This window comes from Galeopterus variegatus, unplaced genomic scaffold (assembly GCF_000696425.1).
Source record: "Galeopterus variegatus unplaced genomic scaffold, G_variegatus-3.0.2 Scaffold3793, whole genome shotgun sequence".
Taxonomy (NCBI): Eukaryota; Metazoa; Chordata; class Mammalia; order Dermoptera; family Cynocephalidae; genus Galeopterus; species Galeopterus variegatus.
This window is the reverse complement of record NW_007729904.1, coordinates 193341-216708: the sequence shown is the minus strand read 5'-3', so window position 1 is coordinate 216708 and position 23368 is coordinate 193341. Positions and strand designations below refer to the sequence as shown.

General features: G+C 39.2%; 2 protein-coding genes across 3 annotated transcripts in view; both read right to left on the bottom strand.

Moving 5' to 3' along the window:
• Positions 1 to 6159: 6159 nt before the first annotated feature.
• On the bottom strand, positions 6160 to 10262 carry LOC103601559 (uncharacterized protein FLJ45252-like). Its single transcript, XM_008585990.1, has one exon. The coding sequence runs from the start codon at positions 10015 to 10017 to the stop codon at positions 9106 to 9108; it is 912 nt and encodes a 303-aa protein (XP_008584212.1). The 5' UTR covers positions 10018 to 10262; the 3' UTR covers positions 6160 to 9105.
• Positions 10263 to 18308: 8046 nt separating this feature from the next.
• AAK1 (AP2 associated kinase 1) overlaps positions 18309 to 23368 on the bottom strand; it is a 156880-nt gene continuing 151820 nt past the window's right edge. For both annotated transcript variants that reach the window (XM_008585992.1, XM_008585991.1), the window contains exons 19-21: positions 22633 to 22743; positions 20893 to 21003; positions 18309 to 19990 (exon numbers count right to left, since the gene is read on the bottom strand). In XM_008585992.1, coding sequence (XP_008584214.1) covers positions 19896 to 19990; positions 20893 to 21003; positions 22633 to 22743 — 317 coding nt within the window. In that variant the 3' untranslated portion in view covers positions 18309 to 19895. The remainder of the gene's footprint in view (positions 19991 to 20892; positions 21004 to 22632; positions 22744 to 23368) is intronic.

Genomic DNA, 23368 nt, shown 5'->3' with positions numbered 1-23368 from the left:
TTTTTTTTTTTTTTTTTTTTTTTTTGACTGGTAAGGGGATCGCAACCCTCGGCACGGTGTGGTCTGCACCACACTTAGCCAGTGAGCTCACCAACCATCCCTATATAGGAGCCGAACCCACGGCCTTGGCGCTACCAGCACTGCACTTTCCAGAGTGAGCCACGGGGCCAGCCTAGGGGATCGTAACCCTTGACTTGGTGCTGTCAGCACCACGCTCTCCCAAGTGAGCTAACCAGCCATCCCTGTATGGGATCCAAACCTGTGGCCTTGAAAAATAAACTTTTTATTTTAGAGTATTTTTAGATTCACAGAAGAGTTGCAAAGATAGTATCAATTGTTTCTGAATCTTCCCTACCCATTTTCCCCTATTAATAGTGTTGAGGCTCAGAGGCTGATATCCCAAAATATGGGGTATCATATTGACATGCTGGGCTTAAGAAGTAGCCTGACCTCCCTCCCTCCCCCCAGCCTCTGCCCTGTCTCAATTCTCTCTCTCCAAAGCATGGAATAAGGGAAGCTGTTCCCTTATCTGCCTCAAGTACAGACCCTCCACAGAAGAAAATTTTTTCTGTTCCTTTCCCTGAGTTTTCATTAACTTAAATCATACTGCAGGAAGAAAGACTGAAGTTTGCCAGCACACCTGGACAGACTTTTACCACAGATGGTTGTCTTCTATTTCAGTCCCATTCAGTATTTCAAAGAGAATCATTTGCTGATCATTGTCTGCTCTGCATGCCCAATAGACTTTGTCCCAGGCCATTGTATGTTCTCCTGGCCCATTGCATTTCCCTAAGAATCGTTTACTCCTACACCCCATCTTCCCTTCTCCTATGAAGTAGGGTATATAAGCATCGTATCCCATTGGGCAATTGGGCAATATACTCCTGCAATCACCCCCTGCTATGCACGTTAAAGTAAAATCTAAATTCTTTTCTCTTATTAGTCTGCATTTTGTCACTTGATTTTCAGCAAACCTTCAGGGGGTGAAGGGGAAATTTTCCTTTGGCCCTACAATATCTCCTTACATTACCATGGTACATTTGCCACAACTAAGGAAACAGCATTACTATTTATTACAGCTAAGGAACCAACATTAAACTCCACAGTTATGTGGACTTCACTACTTTTCCCCTCATGCACTTTTTCTGCTCCAGAATCTTTTCTGGGATATACAGTATTACGGTTAGTCTCCATGTTTCCCAGTCTCTCCTGGCCTGTCAGTTTCTCAGACATTCGTTGTTTTCAATGACTGAGTTTTGAGGAGTATTGGTTAGGTATTTTGTAGAGTGTCCCTCAATGGGGATTTGTCTGATGTTATTCTCTTGGTTTGAATGGGGATGTGAGTTTTGGGGAGGAAGACCACAGAAGCGAAGTGCCCTTCATATCACATCAAGGGTACAGACTATCAACATGACTTATCACTGTTGATGTTGACCTTGATCAAGTGTCTGAGGTGATATTTGTCAGTTTTGTCCACTGTAAAGTTATTCCCCTACCCCTTTTCCATGTGCTACTTTTTGGAAGCACAGTCCACATTCAAGGTGTGTAGAATTAGACTCCATTTCCGGGGGGGAAGTGGGGAGATCTAAATTAATTGAAATTCTGTGTGAGATTTGTCTTTTCTTCCCCACTTATTTAATCATTTTAATCATGGGCTCATGAATATTTACTTTATACTTTGTGTTATAATCTAACACTACAGTATTTTATTGTTCAAATTGTTCTAGCTTTGACCATTGTTCTAGCTTCGACCAGTTCTTTCAGGTTAGCTCGTGTCCCTGTGACTTTTTTTTTTTTTTTTTTTTTGTGGTTGGCCAGTGTAGGGATCTGAAATTGTGGGGTTTTTTTTAGAAAAAGCACTTCTTGGGCTGGCCCGGTGGCGCACTGCTATAGTGTGCCGCTTGGGAAGTGTGGCGGCGCTCCCGCTGAGGGTTCGGATCCCACGTGCAGACCGGTTCCCGCTCACTGGCTGAGCGGGGCGCGGGAGCGATGCCGGGGGTTGCGATCCCATTGCTGGTCCCGGTCCGGAGCGGGGGCGACACTGAGGGTTGCGATCCGTTGCCGGACACGGAAAAAGACAAAAAAGAAAAAAAAAAAAAGAAAAAAGAAAAAGCACTTCTTTACTTTCTGGTACCACACTACAAGATGCTCCTGTATCATCTTGTATACATTCTGCTCTAGCCCTAGAATCAGCCATCTCTCCATGGAACCCTGGTTCTATGCCATTAGAAAATTGTATTTAGAGGGCTGGCCCGTGGCTCACTTGGGAGAGTGTGGTGCTGATAACACCAAGGCCACAGGTTCAGATCCCTATGTAGGGATGGCGGGTTAGCTCACTTGAGAGAGTGTGCTGCTGATGACACCAAGCCAAGGGTTGATATCCCCTTACCAGTCATCTTTAAAAAAAAAAGAAAATGGTACTTAGAAACTAAGAACTGAGTGCTAGTTGTGCTCGTTGTCCATTTACTTTTCATTCTCTCACTCCCTCTTCTTCATCTGCTCTGTCTCTCCAGATAGTTTCTCTTTGGCTGCTAAAGCATTCAAATATGCTCAAGTGTTTCCCCCATTAATCCTTCATCCATGTCCCCTACTGGCAAGCTCTCTAGTTTTCCCTTTCCAATTCTGTTCAAGCTCTCATATGGCTGCATTTTATATTAATTTGAAAATGTTACGTGAAAGATTTAGAAACTATCAAAATAAAAAATAAATGCAAACATTAAAAATTATCAGGTAAAAAAAAATTGTCAGGTAAAGCACAATCTCAAAGCTGGTGGGCTGAGGTAATCATGCCATTACCATACAGTGGTGCCACTATAGCTGTATTAGTCTCCTATTTCTACTGTAACAAATTACCACAAATTTAATTGCTTAAGACAAAAATTTTTTTCTCTTACAGTCTGGAAGTCAGAAGTTTGAGATCATTTTCACTGGGCTAAAGTCAAGGTATCAACAGTGCTGGTTCCTTCTAGAGGTCCTAAGAGGAGAATCCATTTCCTTGTCTTTTTCAGCTTCTAGTGGCTACGTATATTCCTTGGCTTCCTCTACCTTTAACGTGCATCACTTGGAGAGGAAATAGCCAGGTTCTTCCTCACAGTATGAATTTTTTAAATTCTTAGGTTCATTTTCTTCTAAGACTTCTCTTTATATTAATGCTGGTCTCTCTCAAGAATATTAAAAATATACTAATAGGCTTTGTACTAAGTGAAAGATGCCTATAGATCCCTCTAACCCTAGGAAGATCTGATTCAAGAAATAACACAAAGTGTAAATTATTTAATTAGGTTCATTTTAATAAAGTGTATAGGAGTTTACAACTCAAACAATTATTCATAAAAACTCTCAGATACATAAGATAGATCACACTAAGAGTGCAATAACATAAACCCAACAGTCTGGAAATGAGAGGTATTGCAAAAACTAAGATTGACTTTATAGATGTTTTTCCCTTCCTTTCCCTTGTTGACAGCCCTTGAGATTGTATGCACATTATTTTCTGAGGCATGATGGCCTCAACACTCTTTACAGCTGGGTAGAACCTCCTCAGTCAACTCAAATAGTCAGAAGAGGGAGTTCACCTCTTCTCCACAGAACAAACGATGTTAAATGTTCCCTCATTCAAAGTAACATCTTGCAGGCCTTGTGGTGTTCTGGTCACTATTGCCCTCCCAATGCCACACATGAGCCTTTAGGACAAGCCCTCCTGAGTTTCATCTTTGTGGATGAGAAGATGTTTACTGGAGAATGAGGCTAAAGCAATGGTCCATTTCCCCCACCTTTGTTGAGAACTCCAGTTCCAACTTTGAGAGTTTTTGGCAAAGGGGATCAAATTAACTTATGCCAAATACCTACGGTCATTTCTCAGTATTCTTTGGATGCCTTTATTTGGAGTGCTTGAATTAACACCATGGAAGAAAGCATGATGATATATGTGCATGCATGCATGCACACACAGACACACACACTCCATTCACACCCCTCAAACAGGAATCTTTGGTAGACTCAGAGACTACAACTGTCTTGCCATTTCAGAGTGCAAAGGCTGCACTGTCTCCCCTTACTCCCAAACTCTAGCCCATCCTACTTTAACCGACATTGGTAAAAACCACTTATGCAGTATATATGGTTCTATTACAATGCAATACAGGTAACATTGACTTGATTTCAAGAACATTGTTACTATAAACTCAAAATGGGGTCACAGATACTTAGTGATTGCTGGGATACAAGTCAGACTAAATTTATGGAATTACAAGTTATGGGAATACTGGACTAAGCCATGTATGGTTAACATCTAGCCATTTTTATCAGCTATTCTAGAGTCCCTTCACACACAAACTCGCCCTTACATTCTAGGCACTCTGGGCCTGTGTGTAAAATCAAGGTGGAGAGCTGCCTCTGTGTTGTGTCTCCAGAGAGCAAGGTTGGGGTCCTGCCAACTTTCCTTCATCCTTTCTTCTAGTCCATAAGAAATGGGAAATTGAGCCATTTCATTCATATTTGGTGTGATGGTCACAGGCTGGGCTGAAACTTAAGGAGGCAAATAAAAGTTAACATGATCATTCACCTTTACCTTTCATCATCCACATATTAGTGTGGTCAAAAAAGGGGAATGTGAAGTGAAGAAATGGGAACAACAAGGGTGGTGACTCAGGAAGACTTTCAGGAACAGAAAAAAAGCAATTCCCAACTTGATACTACTTTTTACCCTCAAGCCTTTTGAAACTCTTCTCTTCCTTTAGTAAAATTTTCAATAACAAGTTTGCAAGTGTGCTGGTGATTAAAACAAAATAAAAAACAAAAAACTAGTATTAGTTGACAAAGGCAATGGGAAAACAATTTAAATTACATGATTCCCTTTAAAGTTTTCAATGTTTACTCCTTCAAGTAGGACAGGAAGCTAGAAATCAGGGGTGGTTGTGGACATTAACAAGGTGCTTCTCTCTCTTTAGAGGATGCAGTCTGCAGTCTTTTCTGCAGCTTTCCTATGTACCTTTCATCAAAATAGTTTGGGTTCCAAAATTCTCAGATAAAACCACATCTGTGTGACCAGCAGCCATTTCAGAGTTGACAGGTGGTATGTGTTCTCCAACTTCAACTCCAAACACACAGCAAATAACATCTTCGTTTATTAAAGGGACTGAAATGACCATCTTAAGCTGTATCCTTCCTGCTGAGTGAATTGGATCTCCCCTTTCTTTAATTTCTTTTTTTTTTTTTTTGTCTTTTTCCGTGTCCGGCAACGGATCGCAACCCTCAGTGTCGCCCCCGCACTGGACCGGGACCGGCAACGGGATCGCAGCCCTCGGTGTTGCTCCCGCGCCTCGCTCAGCCAGTGAGCGGGAACCGGTCTGTATGTGGGATCCGAACCCTCGGCGGGAGCGCCGCCACACTTCCCAAGCGGCGCACTACAGCAGTGCGCCACCGGGCCAGCCCTCTTTAATTTCTTATAATTAAATTTCCTATTTGATTTACTGTTTTGATTATTTTTCTTTTTGGAAGCAAATAGAAAATTTCTATTGTCAGATCACTCAGGTTATTATATTTAAATCTGCTACTTTCCTTACACATCGGTGAAATGTCCACCAAATAGTTGAGAACACTGATGTACATGTATTCTAAAACTTAACTAAATAAATAATGGGCCAATAAGATATCGGTATCTTTCTTGAAAGTTTAGAAAGAGACCTTGGTTGCCAGATCAAACTCAGACCCAACATGGCCCTGTAAACACACACACAGCAGCCTACACATATGAGATTTTCAACTCAACAATAAGTGGGCCCAAAATGAAATAGGGTTTATGACCTAGATTCCCTTAGGTCCTGCCCAGCATCTGCTTCAGCATCAAATTTTATTCACTCCATTTTCTAATCCAACCAAGGATTTGGAACCAAAGGGTTATACGTGAGCCCAATAAACTATGTTAAATTTTTTTCACCACACATTAAGATAACTTCATTAATTCAATAGTGTCTATCAGTCATTTAATGTGGATTCTTTAGGAATTCATCAGTACATGTTGTGGTTCAATGCTTTATGCCTAAATATATTCTGGCTCATTGCTTTCCACTGAAATGAAAGGTCACAAGTTCCTGTCTTTCCTATCAAATGTGTAAAGTAAATAACACACAACACAAATTAAAACTAGAAAGTGCAGTATTTTGTTGACTATATATTTTCTTTTTCTCTTTTATGTTAACCTGTTGCAATATAGTTGTTGGAAACATGCATTTCTACTAATTCATAGCACCCCAAGCACTCGTGATTCTCCTTAAAACAAAATTTTCCAGGTTTCCAGATTCAGGATGATCTCTGGCAAGAATATTTTATCTTTAAATAATACATTTACCCAACATGATCCAAAGAACACCATTAGACAGGAAATAAAACCCTACTATAGTACAAGTCGGTAGAATTCACCAGTTATTAGCTAACAATTAATACACAAATCAAATTTTTTTCATGCATCACTGAATAAGATAAAAACAAAAGTAATTTGCATGTTTTTACATTCATTTTCCTATTCGAAGAAGGTATGCAGAGTCTCCACTCATCATAGGTCTCCAGAGAGAAAAAAAAGAGGGTTACAAGCCCATGTTTGACAAATTATTCAACTGCTTAAAATGATTTTATTCTGATTTGTACCTTGAGAATTAAAATGGTCTCTTGATTAGGAGGGAGTGATCAAACCCAAGGGAAAAATATCTTTCAGGGCTGTTATAGAGGTAATCCTGAATACAGTTGAGTATTCCTTTTCTGAAATGCTTGGGACCAGAAGTATTTCAGATTTCAGATTTTTTCAGATTTTGGAATATTTGCAGAATACATTATCAGTTGAGCATCCTTAATACAGTTCAGCATCATGTCTGTGCTCAGAAAGTTTCAGATTTTGGAGCATTTAGGATTTTGGATTTTCAAATTAGGAATGCTCAACCTATATTTGAAAAAGTGAAGCACAATGACCTCCCACTTTTAAGAGTTTCTAACCTGGGGTGAAAATTCTCCCTGAATACTACTTAGCCTCTTAGCTCATTCCTTTGAAGGCTTCACTTGATAATGACCATGGATAGAGTTTAGGGTGCAAAGATCCATGTGCATTAGCCAAAACTATTATTCATCTGGAAAGATGATTTTGCATCCACTGTTGCACAGAAAAATCAGAAATGATAACTGGGAGAATGCAAATCCTTAGAATGAACATTTAGCATCCACCAAAGTGAAAGACATAGGTTTCTGGCACAGTTGAGACCTCAGTTGGCAACTACTGCTAGTAGTCCTGACACAGTGCCAATTATTTAAGCTATTTTTTAACCTGGACATCTGAAATAGGTAGAGGCTAACCAAAAAAAAAAAGAAAAAAGAAAAATGAGAAATTGTTGAAAAGTAGCTCTTCATATTTTACTACTAAGTTCTCTAACTTTAAATTTAAAGAATATCACACCTAATCAACAGCAGTAGAGCTTGACATTTAGGCTTTATTCTTGGAAGAATTTCAAATAATTCTTAAATCATTAATCAGGTTTGGTAAATAACTCTCTGAACTTCTCCAGCTAATGGAGAAATCACTAACTTTTACTAGAAGTCACAGGAAGATTTCAAATTGAAACTTGATGCAGCAACTTTCTATTAAGTTGGACTTCCTCAGGAGAAATCTCCCCATTAAGATGCAGGGTTTATTTTATTTAGTTATTTTAAGGCACTAATAATAAAGCATATGAAAAAAGCTGGGAATGAGTCAGATCTTTCCAGAAATAAAAGACATTTTCAAAAATGCAAGTCAGTCACCTGTCTGGCCTACTTCAACATCTAAAGAGGATACAGAATTTAAGGGTTTTCATGGCTAGCTGATTCAGCTCTTTTCCTTTCTCCTAGACAAACTCATTTACATGTCTCAGATTTATATTTCCTCAACTGGCAATAGAGAGAGATGACGAAGATCTAGGGAAAAAACAAAAAGCAAGCAAACGTAGTCTGTAGCCTAGTCTCATGATTAATGGGTTCTATAATGATGGCATTGAGTCCATATATCCAGTGGTTGGAACTGAAACGAGGGGCTCTTTTCTCTTGTTGTGAAGTGAAAATGTATAAAAACAATTTTTCACAACCAGGTAAAAGGAATTTGTTAATAGCAAAAAGCAAATTTTGGAGGAAAAAAAATCTACTCTGAAACCTGTTTAAGTAGTATTTCCCTACACCTTGCAATGAATTCAATTTTGCCATGAGAAAAAAGCTGAAACAAAACAAAAAAACAAACAGGACTCAAGTCAGTTAGGTCAGCAGATAAACACCAGTAAATGAGCGATTTGATTATGGAGTGGGCATGATGGGACAGGATTTACCTAAAAGAAAAATGCTTCCTGTGCATGCACACACATACCTGTGCACTTGTACTAATTTAAAAAGCATGGATGTGGGGAAGGCCCTGCCAACACAATTAGACATGAGCAGTTATCCCATCTGTGTTCACATCTACACAGGAAAGGATCTGATGCACATTACACACCCACAGACATGCATGCATGAGGGCCAGCCTGGCTTGCACAGACTCAGAAACAGATCCAGAGAATCCTCGTAGAGCTGCTGGTTCTACAGGAATGGTTTGTAGCTGCAGGATTATATTTCTTGATGTGCAGGACTTTTATCTTGCTCTTTCCCCTTTTCAAGAGTATTAAGCCAAGTCCTAGAGGGACTATCTTGATTCTTCAATGGACATGACTCAGAAATGGAGCAGCAGGAATTAAAACTAGCAATAATACAGCCCCTCTGGGATTGGGGTAAACTATTCTTGGGTTTAAAACAGTTTCTCAGAAAAAAAAAAAAAAAGCAGAGTTCTGGGTGTAGGTGGAAGGCCTCTATGAAGGAAATGGAAATGCGTGAAAGTCCAGAAATCAACATTAACAACAACAAAAATGAGCATAACTTAAAGGGGATTCAACTAAATATCACTACAACTGAGTTTGTTGAATGAAATAATTCAGCTCTGATGCAGGGAACTGAAAGGTAATAATTGATAATATTTCTTCTTGGGAAGGCTCTGCAGGGAGTGGGGTGTGGTGGGTATTGGGGGTGGGGTGGAGACAGAGGCCTAAGGCTTAGGTATTGCTCCTAAGGTTTCTGCTTGCCTGATTTTGAAGGAAAGGGTGCCAAAGCAAAAGGATCAGCAGGTGGCAGCTCTGCAGTCCTGGAGGAAAGGGATGTGATGGAAACAGAGCCAGCTATTGACTGCTTGTTGGTTTGTGAAACAATCTTGTAGGCAGCAATGGGCTGGGCTTCTGGACTTGGCTCATCTTCTGGGCTATAGTGACGGGAATATTTGGATAAGGATTGGGGGCGGAATGGTTTGCCAGTCATGGGGCCTGAGACAGCTTCTTTCTGGGGCGGAGGTCCTTTGTTTCTGTCACTAGGATGGCCCCCAGATTCCAGGGAGGAACCCCTGGGAGAGATGCTGTCAAGATGGTCTGCCATTTGTACAGAAGGGGAAGGGAAGTTAGACTGTTGCACAAAACCAACCATGGAATACTGAGCTCGGACAGAGGTGTACACTGCTCTATCAAGGCCTGAGAGCAGAGGGACATCACCCGTCTGACCTAGGAGACTGGCCTGAGCAGGCAACTCCTGGGAGGTACTCTGGACAACTGTTAACTCCTCCATGCTTTTCTTCTTAGTAAAAGGAGCTCTCAAGAACACGTCTGCCTCCTCTGGTTGGGAAGGAGCCACATTGCCCTTGGAGACAAATGGAGCTTTGGAGAAAATGTCCATGTCATTAGCTGGAACCCTTGAGCTCCTGAAGGGGGCTGTGGCAAAAACATCTGGCTCACCAAGCCCATCAGCAGCTGGTTGTGTGAGGGCTTGGAACTGGTTCTTTCTTCTACCTTGCAATGCCTTTGCTTGCTCAGTAGAGACTTCAGGCAGAGCAGATGGAACAGTTCCTCCCAGCTTCCCCTGGGGGGGCTTGCAGCTCTCATCCTCTTCTTCAGACTCCAAAAGGAGAGGTCGAGACCCACTGCAGTCTAGCATGTCTCCCTCAAGGTCAGTCCCTTCCTCTTCACTGCTGTGGAATGAGCTGTTGCTTGAAGGGCCATCTCTGGCCAAATAGTCGGATTCTAAATTGTTCTGAGTCTTCGTGCCAGGTATTCTGGAGGGGTCTGGATACAGGGGTAGGCCTTTAATACCAGTCGATTCTTTAAAGTGCTCTACAGTTATTACAGGACAAGGACTGGGCTCTCTCTGGAGACCTAGAAAAGCATAAAATGCAGAATTAATGTGTAGGTCAGTTCAACTCTTTTGGGAACATTTAATAGTCAAACCGCGGCAGAAACATTGTGGGACCAAATAATAGATGTTGAAAATGGAAAAGGAAAAACAGAAAAATAAAAGTCAGGCAAGGAAAGTGCACACAAACTAGAACACAACCAATCACTGTCTCACAGTTTGGAACATGATAGGCACAAGGTGCAGGAAAGGAGATGAAGACGTTAGGCACACAGACATTCTGCAGAACTACGTGATGCTCCTACTCGTGGTCCAGGCACCGACACCTGCTCTACCTGGCACTGGATCATCATGGGATGGAAACAAATGCAGTCACTCATCTCCACATATACCATGACAGTTTCGGAATATACTGAAACACTGTCTGGGGATGAAATCAGTTCAGTATCTGGCATGTGGTCATCTGCTCCACATGCAGAGGGACAGACCCTCTGAAAAGAAGCAGAATGTGGCTGCTTGATAAATGCACATTTACCTGATGATTTACATCACCAGCCCTACTCAAAGAGCACAAGTGTGCCCAAAACACAAACACTGAAGGCACTTTCTAAGGAATGGATACAGAATCAAAATTGTACTAAATAAATCACCTTCAGCTGGAGCTGCCCTGGAATTTTGTTTTCTATCTTCTAAGTGGGCAAAGATCTCTGCTTAAATGAATCTGTCTTAAAGTTCTTTAAGCAGAAGGAGTAAAATGCATGGGTAATTATATAAATATTAGCAAACTCCAATATACTAGTCTATTTCTGTCTAGGTAGAGGTGCCTCAGGGTGCTCTGGCTTTTAAAATCAAATAGACAATTATCAGAATACAAGACAGCTTACCTTCCAAGAAATATTAGCAGGTTAGAAGTATGTCATTGGGCACATGTTAGCAAAAGGGCAGGAAAAAGGCATATGTAACTAAGCAAGAAGAATCCAGAGAAAGGGTGGTTGAGGGTAAAGGTATCATTTCACCCTGGGCTCAATAAAGAGAAACCACTGGAGTTTCCCAACCCACCGGGATAAGAATGTTAGGTACAATGATTTGGAGCCACAGAGGACTCAGAACCACTGTACAGATGGAACTCAATCACCCCTCCCCACACTGACCCTCTCCCCTCCTATGTAAACCACAAGCTAGCAGAAATTTCTGTGAAATATTATCCCATTAAAGTTTCTGCTTTAATTAAGCACACATAACACAGAAGAGGCATCAAAATCAGTTTATTGGGAAACCAGTAACTTAGCGACAATACATTTTAAAGAGAACGTAGAGAGAGGTCTGAACATTTTATAGGATACTGTACAAAAATACTATGTTTCTCTGAATCCTGTAACTTTTTAGCTTCTTTTTAAACAGTTCTGACTTTAAATTCCGTTTTCAGAAACAATCAAAAGCTGTTTTCCCCCCATTTTTACTTCCCTTTCCAACAGTTTGAATGCAGTCAATTAATTAGAAATTAGAATTTTAAGTTAAATTCTGTACTGGTGCCAAATGGTTTTTTGAATAGTATTTGAAGAATATAATTTTGGAGAGAATAAATTTGTCCCTGCATTACAACTTTAATATGTGAAGCTACATGGTGATGCAAAAGCATTAGTCAGCTTACAGGAAATAAATGGGACACCTTCTCCTTTGCAATGTATGTGGAAAGACATAATTTTAATTTCTCAGGTAAGTATATTGATATTAGATCTGTCTCAGTGATACCCAGATGATGGTTTCTGGGAGGAAATTCAAATAAAAGACAGCAAAGAAGTTTTCCAAAATAAAATTTGTCAAGCCTTAAAGAGGTACAAGAGGCCCCTAAAACTTGAACCATTTTCCTCACATAGCATCAGCTGGACAAAGTTTTCAGTTGCCAAAAACTGCACAATTTCTCATCTTCCAAAACTACCCTGAAATTTGATGTCATTAAAGCTGGTTCTGCAGTAGAGCACAATATCTCTTCGGAAACATGGAAAACTTAGTCAAGCCAATGACTAACTGTGGCATCATACAGGTCAATAATCAAAATGGACCCTAGTTTGACTGGAGTCAGTGTTTTTTGGCAATTTAAATTGAATTCAGTCAAACCAATTTGTATGTAGAGACTGCCAATAAAGAACTATCTATTGGGCCGGCCCGGCGGCGAACTGGAGAGTGCGCCGCTTGGGAGCACGGCGGCGCTCCCACCGAGGGTTCGGATCCCATGTGGAGACCGGTTCCTGCTCACTGGCTGAGCGTGGTGCGGGCGCAACACCGAGGATTGCGATCCCATTGCCGGTCAGTAAAAAAGACAAAAAAGGAAAAAAGAAAAAAAAAAGAACTATCTATTGAACCAGGGCACTTTGAATGCCTGCAGTGCTAGACTACATTTTGAGAACTGTGAAGTCCTGGGGGTGGAGTGGGGGGTGGGGGTGTGCCCATATCCAGAGTTGGACAGGATGGAAGAACATGCCTAATCCATCAAAACTCTGTTAAAAAGTGTTATTACCTTTCAACTCTGAGCATATTCTATAATGTTCACAGTGAGTAGTGGGAAAACCATCCTTAAAATTCCAATAATTTTTAAAAATTCACAAACACGATCACAAAAACACCATAACACATCAAGTTTGAAGGGAAAACTAGTCTCTTGTCCTTCAAAATAAAGACCAGAGCTATTTCCTATCTCTCTTTCAGAATCAATATGCTTTGTAGGACTGGAAAAGTACTTAAAGGGTTTTTCTGAGAAGGTCAAATCTCTCAACATTTCCATTCTTTTTAGAGAAGGTGAAGCATAACTGAGGCAGAGAGCAACAACCCTGGCACTCTAAAGGCCAAAGAAATGCCAGAGAATATGGGGGAAGGCTAAACATCCACATTCCCTTAGGGAATTCTGGTGGTGGTAGCACAAGAAACAACGTAGTCAGGAGAAGGACAGATTCCAAATAACTGTAAATAAAAGGTAGACATTAAGTCTTGTTAGCAATAAAGATCTTTTTTGTGGATGTGTTCTTATAGGGAAAGCATGTGTTTTCAGGGTGAACAGTCCTTGTATATGAAGATAGCCTTATACCAACAAGAAAACATGTTTGAAGCAGCCTGCCTACTAGTAATGAAGAATGTATACCAGTTTCCCTGGCCCAGTTCTTTTGGTAACCAATGGCAAGCATAGCAGATACCCTGGGACCACAGAGCGCAATAAAGCTAGCCTATTGTTCCGCAGGGGCTTAATCCCATGGCCTGACCTCATAGTCTGCACAATGGTCTTAATTTTTGATGGAGCTTAAAGGAGGGTTTTGTTATAATTCTCTCAGGCTGGGTCATGTCTCCTTCTACTTTGGTTTAGCACATCAAATTAAGCAGGAAGTCAGAACATACTCCTTTTTCTTGCTCTGATGTAGTACTGTATGCCAGGTTAAGCACACTCTTTGACACTTCCACCAGGGGTAACTCCATATTTAGGCTCCAAATTATGAGATTTCACTAAGAACTCATGTGCTTTAGAAAGTTGAAAGAAGTCTCAGAAAGCACTTGACCTGGCAACTATTCTAACTCTCTCTTAACTTCCAAAGCAACCAAAAGGGCCAACGATTTGGGATGAGTTTACCCTGGAAATTTTAACTGATTGACATAGTGAGGGTCTTTAGAGTGCTCTCTGAAGAATCAAAATCCAAAGATTTAAATTTCAGGCTGGATATTTCTTAATGCAATATATCATGAACAACCAGAATTTTATTTTTCCCTATACTATAAATAAATAACAGTTACAAGGAGTATCAAAGACATAATTCTTGCCAAGAACTGAAAATGAAGACTTGGAGAATTCAGAAGACTTCTCATATAGTTAGTGAACAGAAAGCAAAATAACCCTTCATAAGAACTTTGGAAATGCAGCACCAATTGAAATTTAAAGTCTTGGAATCAAATCAGGGAATCGAGATGTACACCAAACTAATAATTTCCATAACCTTTTGGCTCAGATAAAATTAAACATTTGGTTCTATCATATGTTGGGGAGCTGTATTAAAACCCACGTCTGGGGAATAAGGGACTTGACGGGAGCCAACACTGGCTAGTAATGCTGTGCCTCTCAAGCCAATGAGGGAATTAAATGAGAGAGATTTCCCACGGGGCATAAAATTGTTCTTGCCAACATAAAATGTTTAATTAAATTGGCCTGAGTATATTAAAGATTAAATCAGAGGAGGGTAGCTGCAAATCTGTGCTCCATTTTACAACCCCATGTCTGGTCATATAAAATGTTTTATTCTTCTTGACTCCAAGGGGTTTTGTTCTCCAGGGTAGCCATGACTCTTAAAATGCCCTCAGTGTTTTTCTCAGGTGTCCACTTTTCTTGTGCACTGGTACACACTGGTCACTCAACAGTGTGTTTAAATCCATTCTGCAAAAGTGGGTTTTCAGCTCAGGAAAACAGCAGCTATTTTAATATTTACATCTCTAAACATCATGCTCTCATTTGAACAGATAAAAGTCTTTATTCCCCTGTATGTTTACATAAGAAATTTGTTTACAGACTTGTTTTTTATACAATCCTTGCGTAGCAATGTTCAAATTTCACATTTTTACTGCATAATATAGCTTCATGTACATCTGTTTGCTTTGTCTTCTTGGGGAGGACAGGTTAAAGACCTATGGTAAATATACAACCACATGACAAAGGAGTGTGTAACGGGGCAGTGTAGAATTCTCACAGGAAAAGAGTAAATTCAGGACACTACATCAAAGTGGGAACCAAGAAAGTGCCTTCCATTCTAGCAACTACCACCATTCGTTACTTTGTTTGCATAGGTTAGCATTACACAAGAAGCCTCCCTCTCCCATTTTAGTGAACGGAAACACAGTAGAAACAAAATACGATCTTGTTACAGATTATTTGAAATGGAGGCCATCTGGGATTCATTCTGATTCAAGAAATCCAGACACATCTAACTTCAGGAACATTACTAGCGTGAGAAAGAAAAAGGCTAAACTATGTGTTGGTAAAATTATAGTCTCTAGAGAGAAACAGAAGATAGCTTTGCAATATCCTGAGTGTTTAGGTACAGATTCCATTGTAAATATCCTGTTCTGCTGGATAGCCTCTAATTGGCTTAATTCAGTACCATTGGGCAATCCTGTCATTTTAAATCCCAAAACTTGAAGTAGTGGCTACAGGACTTGGATAATCTTACAGACCGAGAAGTTTAAGGACTCCTGGAGATCACAGAAAAACCTCATCACGGGAGACCTTATTTTGGCCCAAGCTATCTGCAGCATGCATCTGTTCAGCTGAATGGCAAATCCCTCCACACCTCTGGGCATGTAAGCCTCAAAGGACCCCTCATTCCCACAGCACTGCTGAAGGCAGAACTGGTCCTGGCCTGGGGGAAGGTTATGTTGGTTTGAATTAAAATGATCAATGATCTGTCAGGAGAGTAGGAAATAAATATTAAAAACAAAACTAATATTACATCTTGAGAAAAATCACTTCTTTTCTTGGGTTTGTTTGCTACAAATATTAGCAACTTCTCTAATTCTAATTCAGGAAGAGCCAAGTCCAATATCAAATGACACTACAAAACTAATTACATCTTGAGAAAAATCACTTCTTTTCTTGGGTTTGTTTGCTAGAAATATTAGCAACTTCTCTAATTCTAATTCAGGAAGAGCCAAGTCCAATATCAAATGACACTGAACAAAGTGACAACCTCTTTCAGAGGTATTTTAAAACCAACATCTTCAATTTTCTAAACCACATGAAAGACTAGAGAATCACAGAAGTTCCCTTATTCAGAATATTTAAAAAATGAAGTATGATTGTGTTCATTTTCTATTATATGGCCCTTTCTGAGAATGTTTTGTGGATTATTCTTTTTATTATCTTCAGTAGCAACCACTTTTCATCTTATGGTGGTCATTTTGCTTTTTGAAAATAGCTAAATGTTACTCAGAACCAAGAGTGGTAGAAAAGTAGATCAAGAAAGAGAATATACTTTCAGATGCTAAAAGTGATACCATTTAGATAATACTACTGATTTTCTTACACCTTATTACCTTCCTTGATGTTATTTCTAAGGAGAGGAGTTTCAAATGATGATGGCAGCATCATTAGAATAAGTATTAACTTCCCAAGTAAAAGCAGACACCTTTGAAGGGAACAAAATTCAATCAGATGTCAAAATTCTGATATGTCTGGTACATAAGTCATTAGTTGTAATAATTATAATTATGTTTATAAGTGTTCATTTAAACCTTATCTCCCCTGAGGCCTGTATTTTTAAAAACACTGGGACTTGAATTTGGTTATCTCATTATTTGAATGCTGTAAAGGGGAAAAAAAATTTGTGATGTTTTCTGGTAGAAGTACTACTCTTACACAGTTGGATTGGAATAAAATCAAATAAAAAAACATATGCTATAGTATTTGCCCATTTTTTAATGGCGGATCTCTGATTATATTTAAAAAGAATCAGTCTTCTGACATTGTTTTATTGGAATAGATTGGGGGGGGGGGTTGCATGTGTGTATAATATTAAAAAAGGAAAATCTACATCCCAAACTTTGTGATTTAGGCTTCTATTCAGATAACCAAGAAAGAGCAACCCAGGTGAGTAAAAGTCCATTACAATTCTCTAAAATGTAAATACTGCTATAATAGCAGAGATGACAGAAGATAACTGAAGAACATCAGAATTACATAAATCCTTCATAGTCCTTCTAAACATAATAATATATACTTAGGATCCTATACTTCTAAATTTTAAAGATCATCTAGTCCAAACCCATTGTTGTATAAGTGAGAAACAGCAGCTCTGAGAGGTGAAGCGCCTGCTGATCGTCACTCAGCTAGAGGCTGGCAAGGATCAGGATGAGATCCCAGGTGGCCTGTCCTGTCCAGGCCTCTTCTCCCATCACCCTGCCTCAATCCAGCTCAGATCCTACACATGTAAAATGAAGTGGATGGACAAGTCTAAGGTCCCTCCTGTATCTCAGTCTATGGTTCCACAAGTCAATCAATTACTAGTGCACATCATCTTAAATAAACTCTTTTAGTTCAGGCATGATGCTACAAACTAAGGAAGGTCCCACTGACCAAACCACTCACATATATTCCTTACATAGAAGGAGGAGGCCCTACTCTTAAGGATAAGCCCAAGATAATTTCTTGTGATCATGTTCTCTCAGGCTTCTACTATTGTCTCTGGCTTCTAGTCTGTTCATTTTCATTTAGCTGTCTCCGATGAGCTTTACTGAGCCAAATGACTAGAAAATATATCTCAAGGTAATTATGGGTAATGCATGAAAGGAACAAATTAGAGACACCTAATTTTTAAACTGTACTCTTCATGGTTTTAATTAAACTGAGAAACTAGATTTTTCATTATATTTCTAACACATATGTATTAAAAAATCAAATATGAAAACATAGAACTAAAACATTATTCTTATTTAAAAATAAACATTTCCTTTGTTAGTTTATACATTCTATGTCTAGGAAAGAGAATACAACTCTGATATGCAGCAATTTTCCTGTCCATAAAGGGGTAAACTCTATTTTCATTGCTACCCAATCATGGAGAGCTCTTCATAGATATCTTTCTTTATCCTCAGCTTGTGCTTCTCTTGATTTTGGAAATGATCTGTTTTCATAATAGAGACCTCTTCTTTTTTGTTAAAAAAAGATGATCAGTAAGAGGATCTTATCCCTTGACTTGGTGTTGTCAGCACCACGATCTCCGAAGTGAGCCAACCGGCCATCTCTATATAGGGATACGAACACATGGCCTTGGTGTTATCAGCACCACACTCTCCCAAGTGAGGCACAGGCCGGCCCTAATAAAGACCTTTTCTTAGCTCACCTAGTTTCAGCCAGCACAGGAAGAATTTAAAGTCAGAAGGAAGAGTGAGACATCAGTCTTTCCCTCTGATGTCTTTCAAAGGCTGCTCTCACATTATTGGGGTCATTACTTGTTCTACAGAATGCAGTTTTTTGCAGGCTGTTGTTGCTGTTCAACTTTCTTTCTTTTTTCCCCCTTAAAGTGCAAACGTGAGGAAGAAGAAACAAAAGTACTAAATAAACAAGCAAATGGACTTGAAATTTTATTTGTACAAATCTGGTCAACTAAGAGTTCCCCTTTTGATCGTGGATAGGGGCACTAGAGGAAGAGAATGATGGGGTTCTCTGTGCCTACTCTTCAAAAGGTGATTTTATAAAAGTGCTTTCCATGTAAGGAAAAAAATGTACTTTAATGAGTAAATACATATGCAGAGGGTGAACATGAAGCATGTCGCCATGTCAGTGCAGGGGCTTTTATTTATTTTATGAACAATATTCTAAAGTTAGTGAAGAACTATGCTTTGTTTGGTTTTTTTAATCAAGGAAGCCAAGGAAAACCAACTAACATATTCCATTGGCTGCAGCCTTCAGTTTAAACATCAGGGAGGAAAAAAACAATTTGTGCCCAGCTTGTCAACACACTTATTTCTGATTATCTGAAAATAAACAACATGCTTATTCTACAGAGACAGAGGACCTGCTGAAAGCTTATAGCAACACACAAGTCTACTTAAAATGATTCCATATGTTACACGGTAGGAACATGTGTAAATACAAGGGAAAGAGATCAAAACCCTGTACAGACACCTGATATTGGACTTGAAACGCCAAGTGAAAACAGAACTACTCAGCGTCTTCATTTATACACAATTTACAATATTTGATTCAAAATAAAAATCACAAGAAAAATACATCTGTTTCTGCTACAATTCCTTCCCCTCCCCAATCTACCCCCCAGTGAAAAGTCTTCTAATAAAAGATTTCATATTACCACCATTGTCTTGTTTTGGTCTAATTCTGAGATCCCGGTTTGGGATAGTTTAACATGAAAAGGAATGGCAATACTTGGGATTTATATAATGACACATTTCATCCAAGAATCTCAACTACTTGCAGTCATGGCTCCAGATCTGAGAAATCACGGTTCAATGGAAGCCAGAAAGCTGGACAAATGTTGAACAGGTTGCGTGGGGTAAAATCCCTTGGCTAAGTCTATGATCACACAAGGTCAAAGTTGGTTGGCTAGAGCTGGGCTCAATTTCTCTTCTCAAACATATACTATCAGTCAGTCAGTTTTACTCTCTCTTAAATCACGCACCTATCTCCAGGCTATTGCCTAGAGTTAAGACCAACTGGAAATGCCATGTCCTCAGGATAATGCATCAGGATAAAAAGCCAAAACAGGGAAACATTCATCAGCATCTGACCAAAGGAGACAAGGTTTGGGAGGACTGACTTGGGAGGCCATTCCTAGCAAGAATGAGACAAAAGTGTCAATTCACTGATTTCAGTTACAGTTAAGCTTTTGGTGGAGTCGATTCCAGCAGAGGTGAAGCTCATGGCATCTAGCACTTGATTTAAGATAATGCTATTGAAGAAGGGTAATGAGAAAACACAGCAAACTAACAGGGATGAACTGGCCAAGGAATACCTGGAGGGCCAAAGTGATTTTCTTTCCTTATCATTTCTACAGGAGAAGGCAAAGGGTAGGAGAAAAGAGCTAGAGGGCCTCTTATTTGCAGATATTTTTTTAAAAATCGTTTTTCTGATAACTCCGTAATGAAAATGTTTATCACGATATGAAGGTTACAGAACTGCATCTGCTACTGGGTCACGGCTACAGGTCTATGAGCTGATCCACCAGCAGTAAAGACCTGGCTAGGTTGGGAAGACTGGACTCAGAGCTCCCACTGCTGTTTCTAGAGTGCCCACCTGGAAGTGGAGAGATAGGAGTTCAGTACAAAACACAGAGGCTTAAGGTTTAGATGTGCAGAGCAAGCAAAGGAGAAAAAAAAACAATCAAAAAAACCTAGAAAAGCAACATTTTACATTTGCAAAACCCTTACGTGTTGATTTTTAAACATATAAATTAGCTATCCACCACCTCCCACCAAAAGTTCAGCCACTCTGTACACACCATAGTATAGACACATAGTATAGGATACCTTGCAAAGAGGTTGCTATTTTCAAATCAAATGTATTTTGCCTGAGAATTGCTGGCTGTCCACTAACTTCCTGATAACATCAAGCCATCTCCCTGATAAAGTAAAGATCAGTAATATTTGCTTTGGGGAGAAATTAATTATTAAGACACTGCAATATAAACAAGCTTTAAAAAAATATATTGTCCTATGGCATTCAGTGTTTTATGGCATGTTCAAATGATTTTAACCCATTAAAGAGGAAAAAGAATGCTCCATAAATATTCAAAAGATGTGGATGATACCAAAGCATCACTGTTAATCTCTTTGGAAAAAATATTTATTGTAGATTGTTCTAATCATGATAAAAAATGTTAAATGCTTTTGATATATACCTTCAGGTTTCCACTGACTAAAGATCACTTTATTTTTGGCTTGATACTTTGTAAAAACTAGCTTTTAGTCAAACTATTAAATACACCTCTCTAAATAAACCCCACGGTCAAGCTTTAAGATACCTGTACCAGTATCTCTATCTCCATCTATATTGGTCCAGCCTACAATGACTTTCATTACCCTCAATGTCCTCCATTAAATGTTGATGTTTTTTTATCCCCCTTGAAGATTAGGTACGTTACTATTTCAAAGAGAGTTGATGTCAAGCTCTTCTCTTCTTCCCGTCCTTTTTCTTACCTTGTGGGTTTTTGGTTATCAATACAGGAATAGGGTCAAACTCATCTTCCGCCACCTTGTCCGAGCCCTCAGGGACATCAAAACCTGAGATGAGATTACTATCTTCTGCAGCTTAATACAGAATGCACATACACAAGCAGAAACAACAGAGAGAGATTAGCAAATGAGAGACCATGTCAGAGGCACCAAGTTCCCAGTTGTACAACCACTGTTGGTTTTACAGGTGAAAGTACTTATTTTTCTGAGTTGAAGTAAAAGTAACAAAACTGGAAAATACAGGGATACAGAAAAAAATGCTTTAGAGTTGGCCATGTTAAGACTTTCATAAATGATTAGGGAGAAGGGTTATTGGAAGAATTCTCTCTTCCATTTATAAGACCATTAACTGTAATCTATCTTTTCAATGTCACTAATTCACAAAGGCACAGGAATTAGTCATTTGTCCTCTTTATCAACAGAAAAGAGGCCTAAGATTATTTGAAAAACTCAAAATCAGGGGTGGGGAAAAGCAGAAGAGAATTAATGGCTCTTTGAGAAATAACCACTATCTATAAGGCAAACAAACTACTTTTGAAAGGACTCACTGCTCTGTGACTGGGGGAAAAAAGTTTCCAACAAATTCAGCTGCTTCAGGGAACACTGGGGCACAAGATCACATGCACTGAGACCTAATGCAGAAGTTTGTTAGAATATTCTTCTCCATTCTAAATAAAGCTACCCTACCAGCAACTGCTAGCCAAGCACCTATTTTGCAAGTGATGCTTCTCTGTAATTCACACATTGCTGCTGATACCCTCCTGCCAAACATAATTGTTTAAATAGGTAACTTTCCTCTACATACTCTATAAGAACATATCATTTTAATACTATCAGGAATAAAAACAAAAACTCAGCTATTACCACTGCAAACCATGGGCTAATCATTTTTAGTCATCTCAGGGAGGCTTCCTTCTTGAATTTCCTTCAGAAATTCCTTATCTGTGCATTTTCTCCTTCCAGAAAACCATTTTTACTACTCAAGTACAGAAAGTTTAGTAAATGCCTATGCACAGTAAGCCAGGCATTGTGCCTATCACTCCCACAAACTACTCACTGAATAGAACTCAACTTAAGCTACCTCTGTCCAGGAGAATTTCAAATCAGTATTAACTCAAGACCAAGAAATGAAATGGTAGATTAGAAAGAGAAACCCAGCAATCAGTAATGACTTAAAAGTGAACTAAAATTCAAAACTTTTACAAGTTCAACCTTGGAGGACTGACTTTTGAGAAATGATGCCTGTTTCTTTTTCTTTTTTAATTAAAAAAAGTAATTTTTATGCCTGTTCCTTTATTGCAGTCATCACTATTCAAAAACATTGAATCAGATGTGATGAAATAATTTTAAGCTCTAAGGCCAAAAAGCATCATAATAATAATTATAGTAATTCAGTGGATGATTAGCTCAGTCATCTACTCAAGCTGACTGCAAAGGTACATAGCTCTCAAAGGTAATGTGGAATATCTGCATTCTAGGTTCTTGCCAGAAAGCAACACCTTCACCAATCTGTTGTCTAGATCTTATTAAATATTCATACTGAGAGGTATTATAACAGTGGCTAAGAGAACAAACTTAAGTTTTCTATATAAGGAGATAGTTTAAAAATTTCACTAGCGAAGACTTTTGAGAAGGAAAACTCTCAGGAGTTGTTCAGTTCTTCTCTAAAGATAAAGGTGGGCCTGAAAAGGAAAAAGCATTTACCTTTATGGGCTGGAGCAGAGACTGCTATGGGAGCAAACTCTTCCAGAAGGTCAGCAGTAGGGTTAGAAAGCAGAGAGCAATCAAGCAGGGAATCTTCCCCAGTAAGAGAATCTGAGTCCAGATTAACAGCATCCCAGGTCAGTGGTGGCATTAAATGGCACATGCAACAATATCAAGAGATTAGATCTTAGCCTTTAAGTTATTGCATTTACACGTTATACATACAAGCCAAGATGGAAGAAAGAAAACCAAAAGAAACACGTTAAGCCCTCTGGTTTTCCATTTACAGAAACACGTATTTCTAGATTCTTCTTAATATATAAATATAGGAGAATTTTTGCTCAGAGGTTGCTGGTTAAACAAGTCTGTGATTCGAATGCCAATGTAACTTCAACAACTCAGTTCTCAGCAAATGTCACTTGGGAAAAAGGACTTTGCAATTAAATGAGTTTCACTTAAACATTCCCTAAATATTCATGGGAGAAAGTTACTATAGGATGAGGTAACTACTGATTAGGAGAGGGCTGACACTGCCTTGTTATTAGCAGAATGAGAAAAGATTAAATAGTACCTTCTAGAACTCAATCAGATTCCCATTCAAAATGCCTCTTACTAGTATTCTTTAAATCTGAATTGCTCCTTTCAAGACGTGATTTTAATTTCAGTTAAAAAACAGGGCCGGCCCGGTGGCGCACTGGATAGTGCGCCGCTTGGGAAGTGCGGCGGTGCTCCCGCC

Excerpts from the sequence above, each read along its gene's own strand:
- LOC103601559 (XM_008585990.1), bottom strand. The coding sequence starts at position 10,017 with ATGCTAGACTGCAGTGGGTCTCGACCTCTCCTTTTGGAGTCTGAAGAA.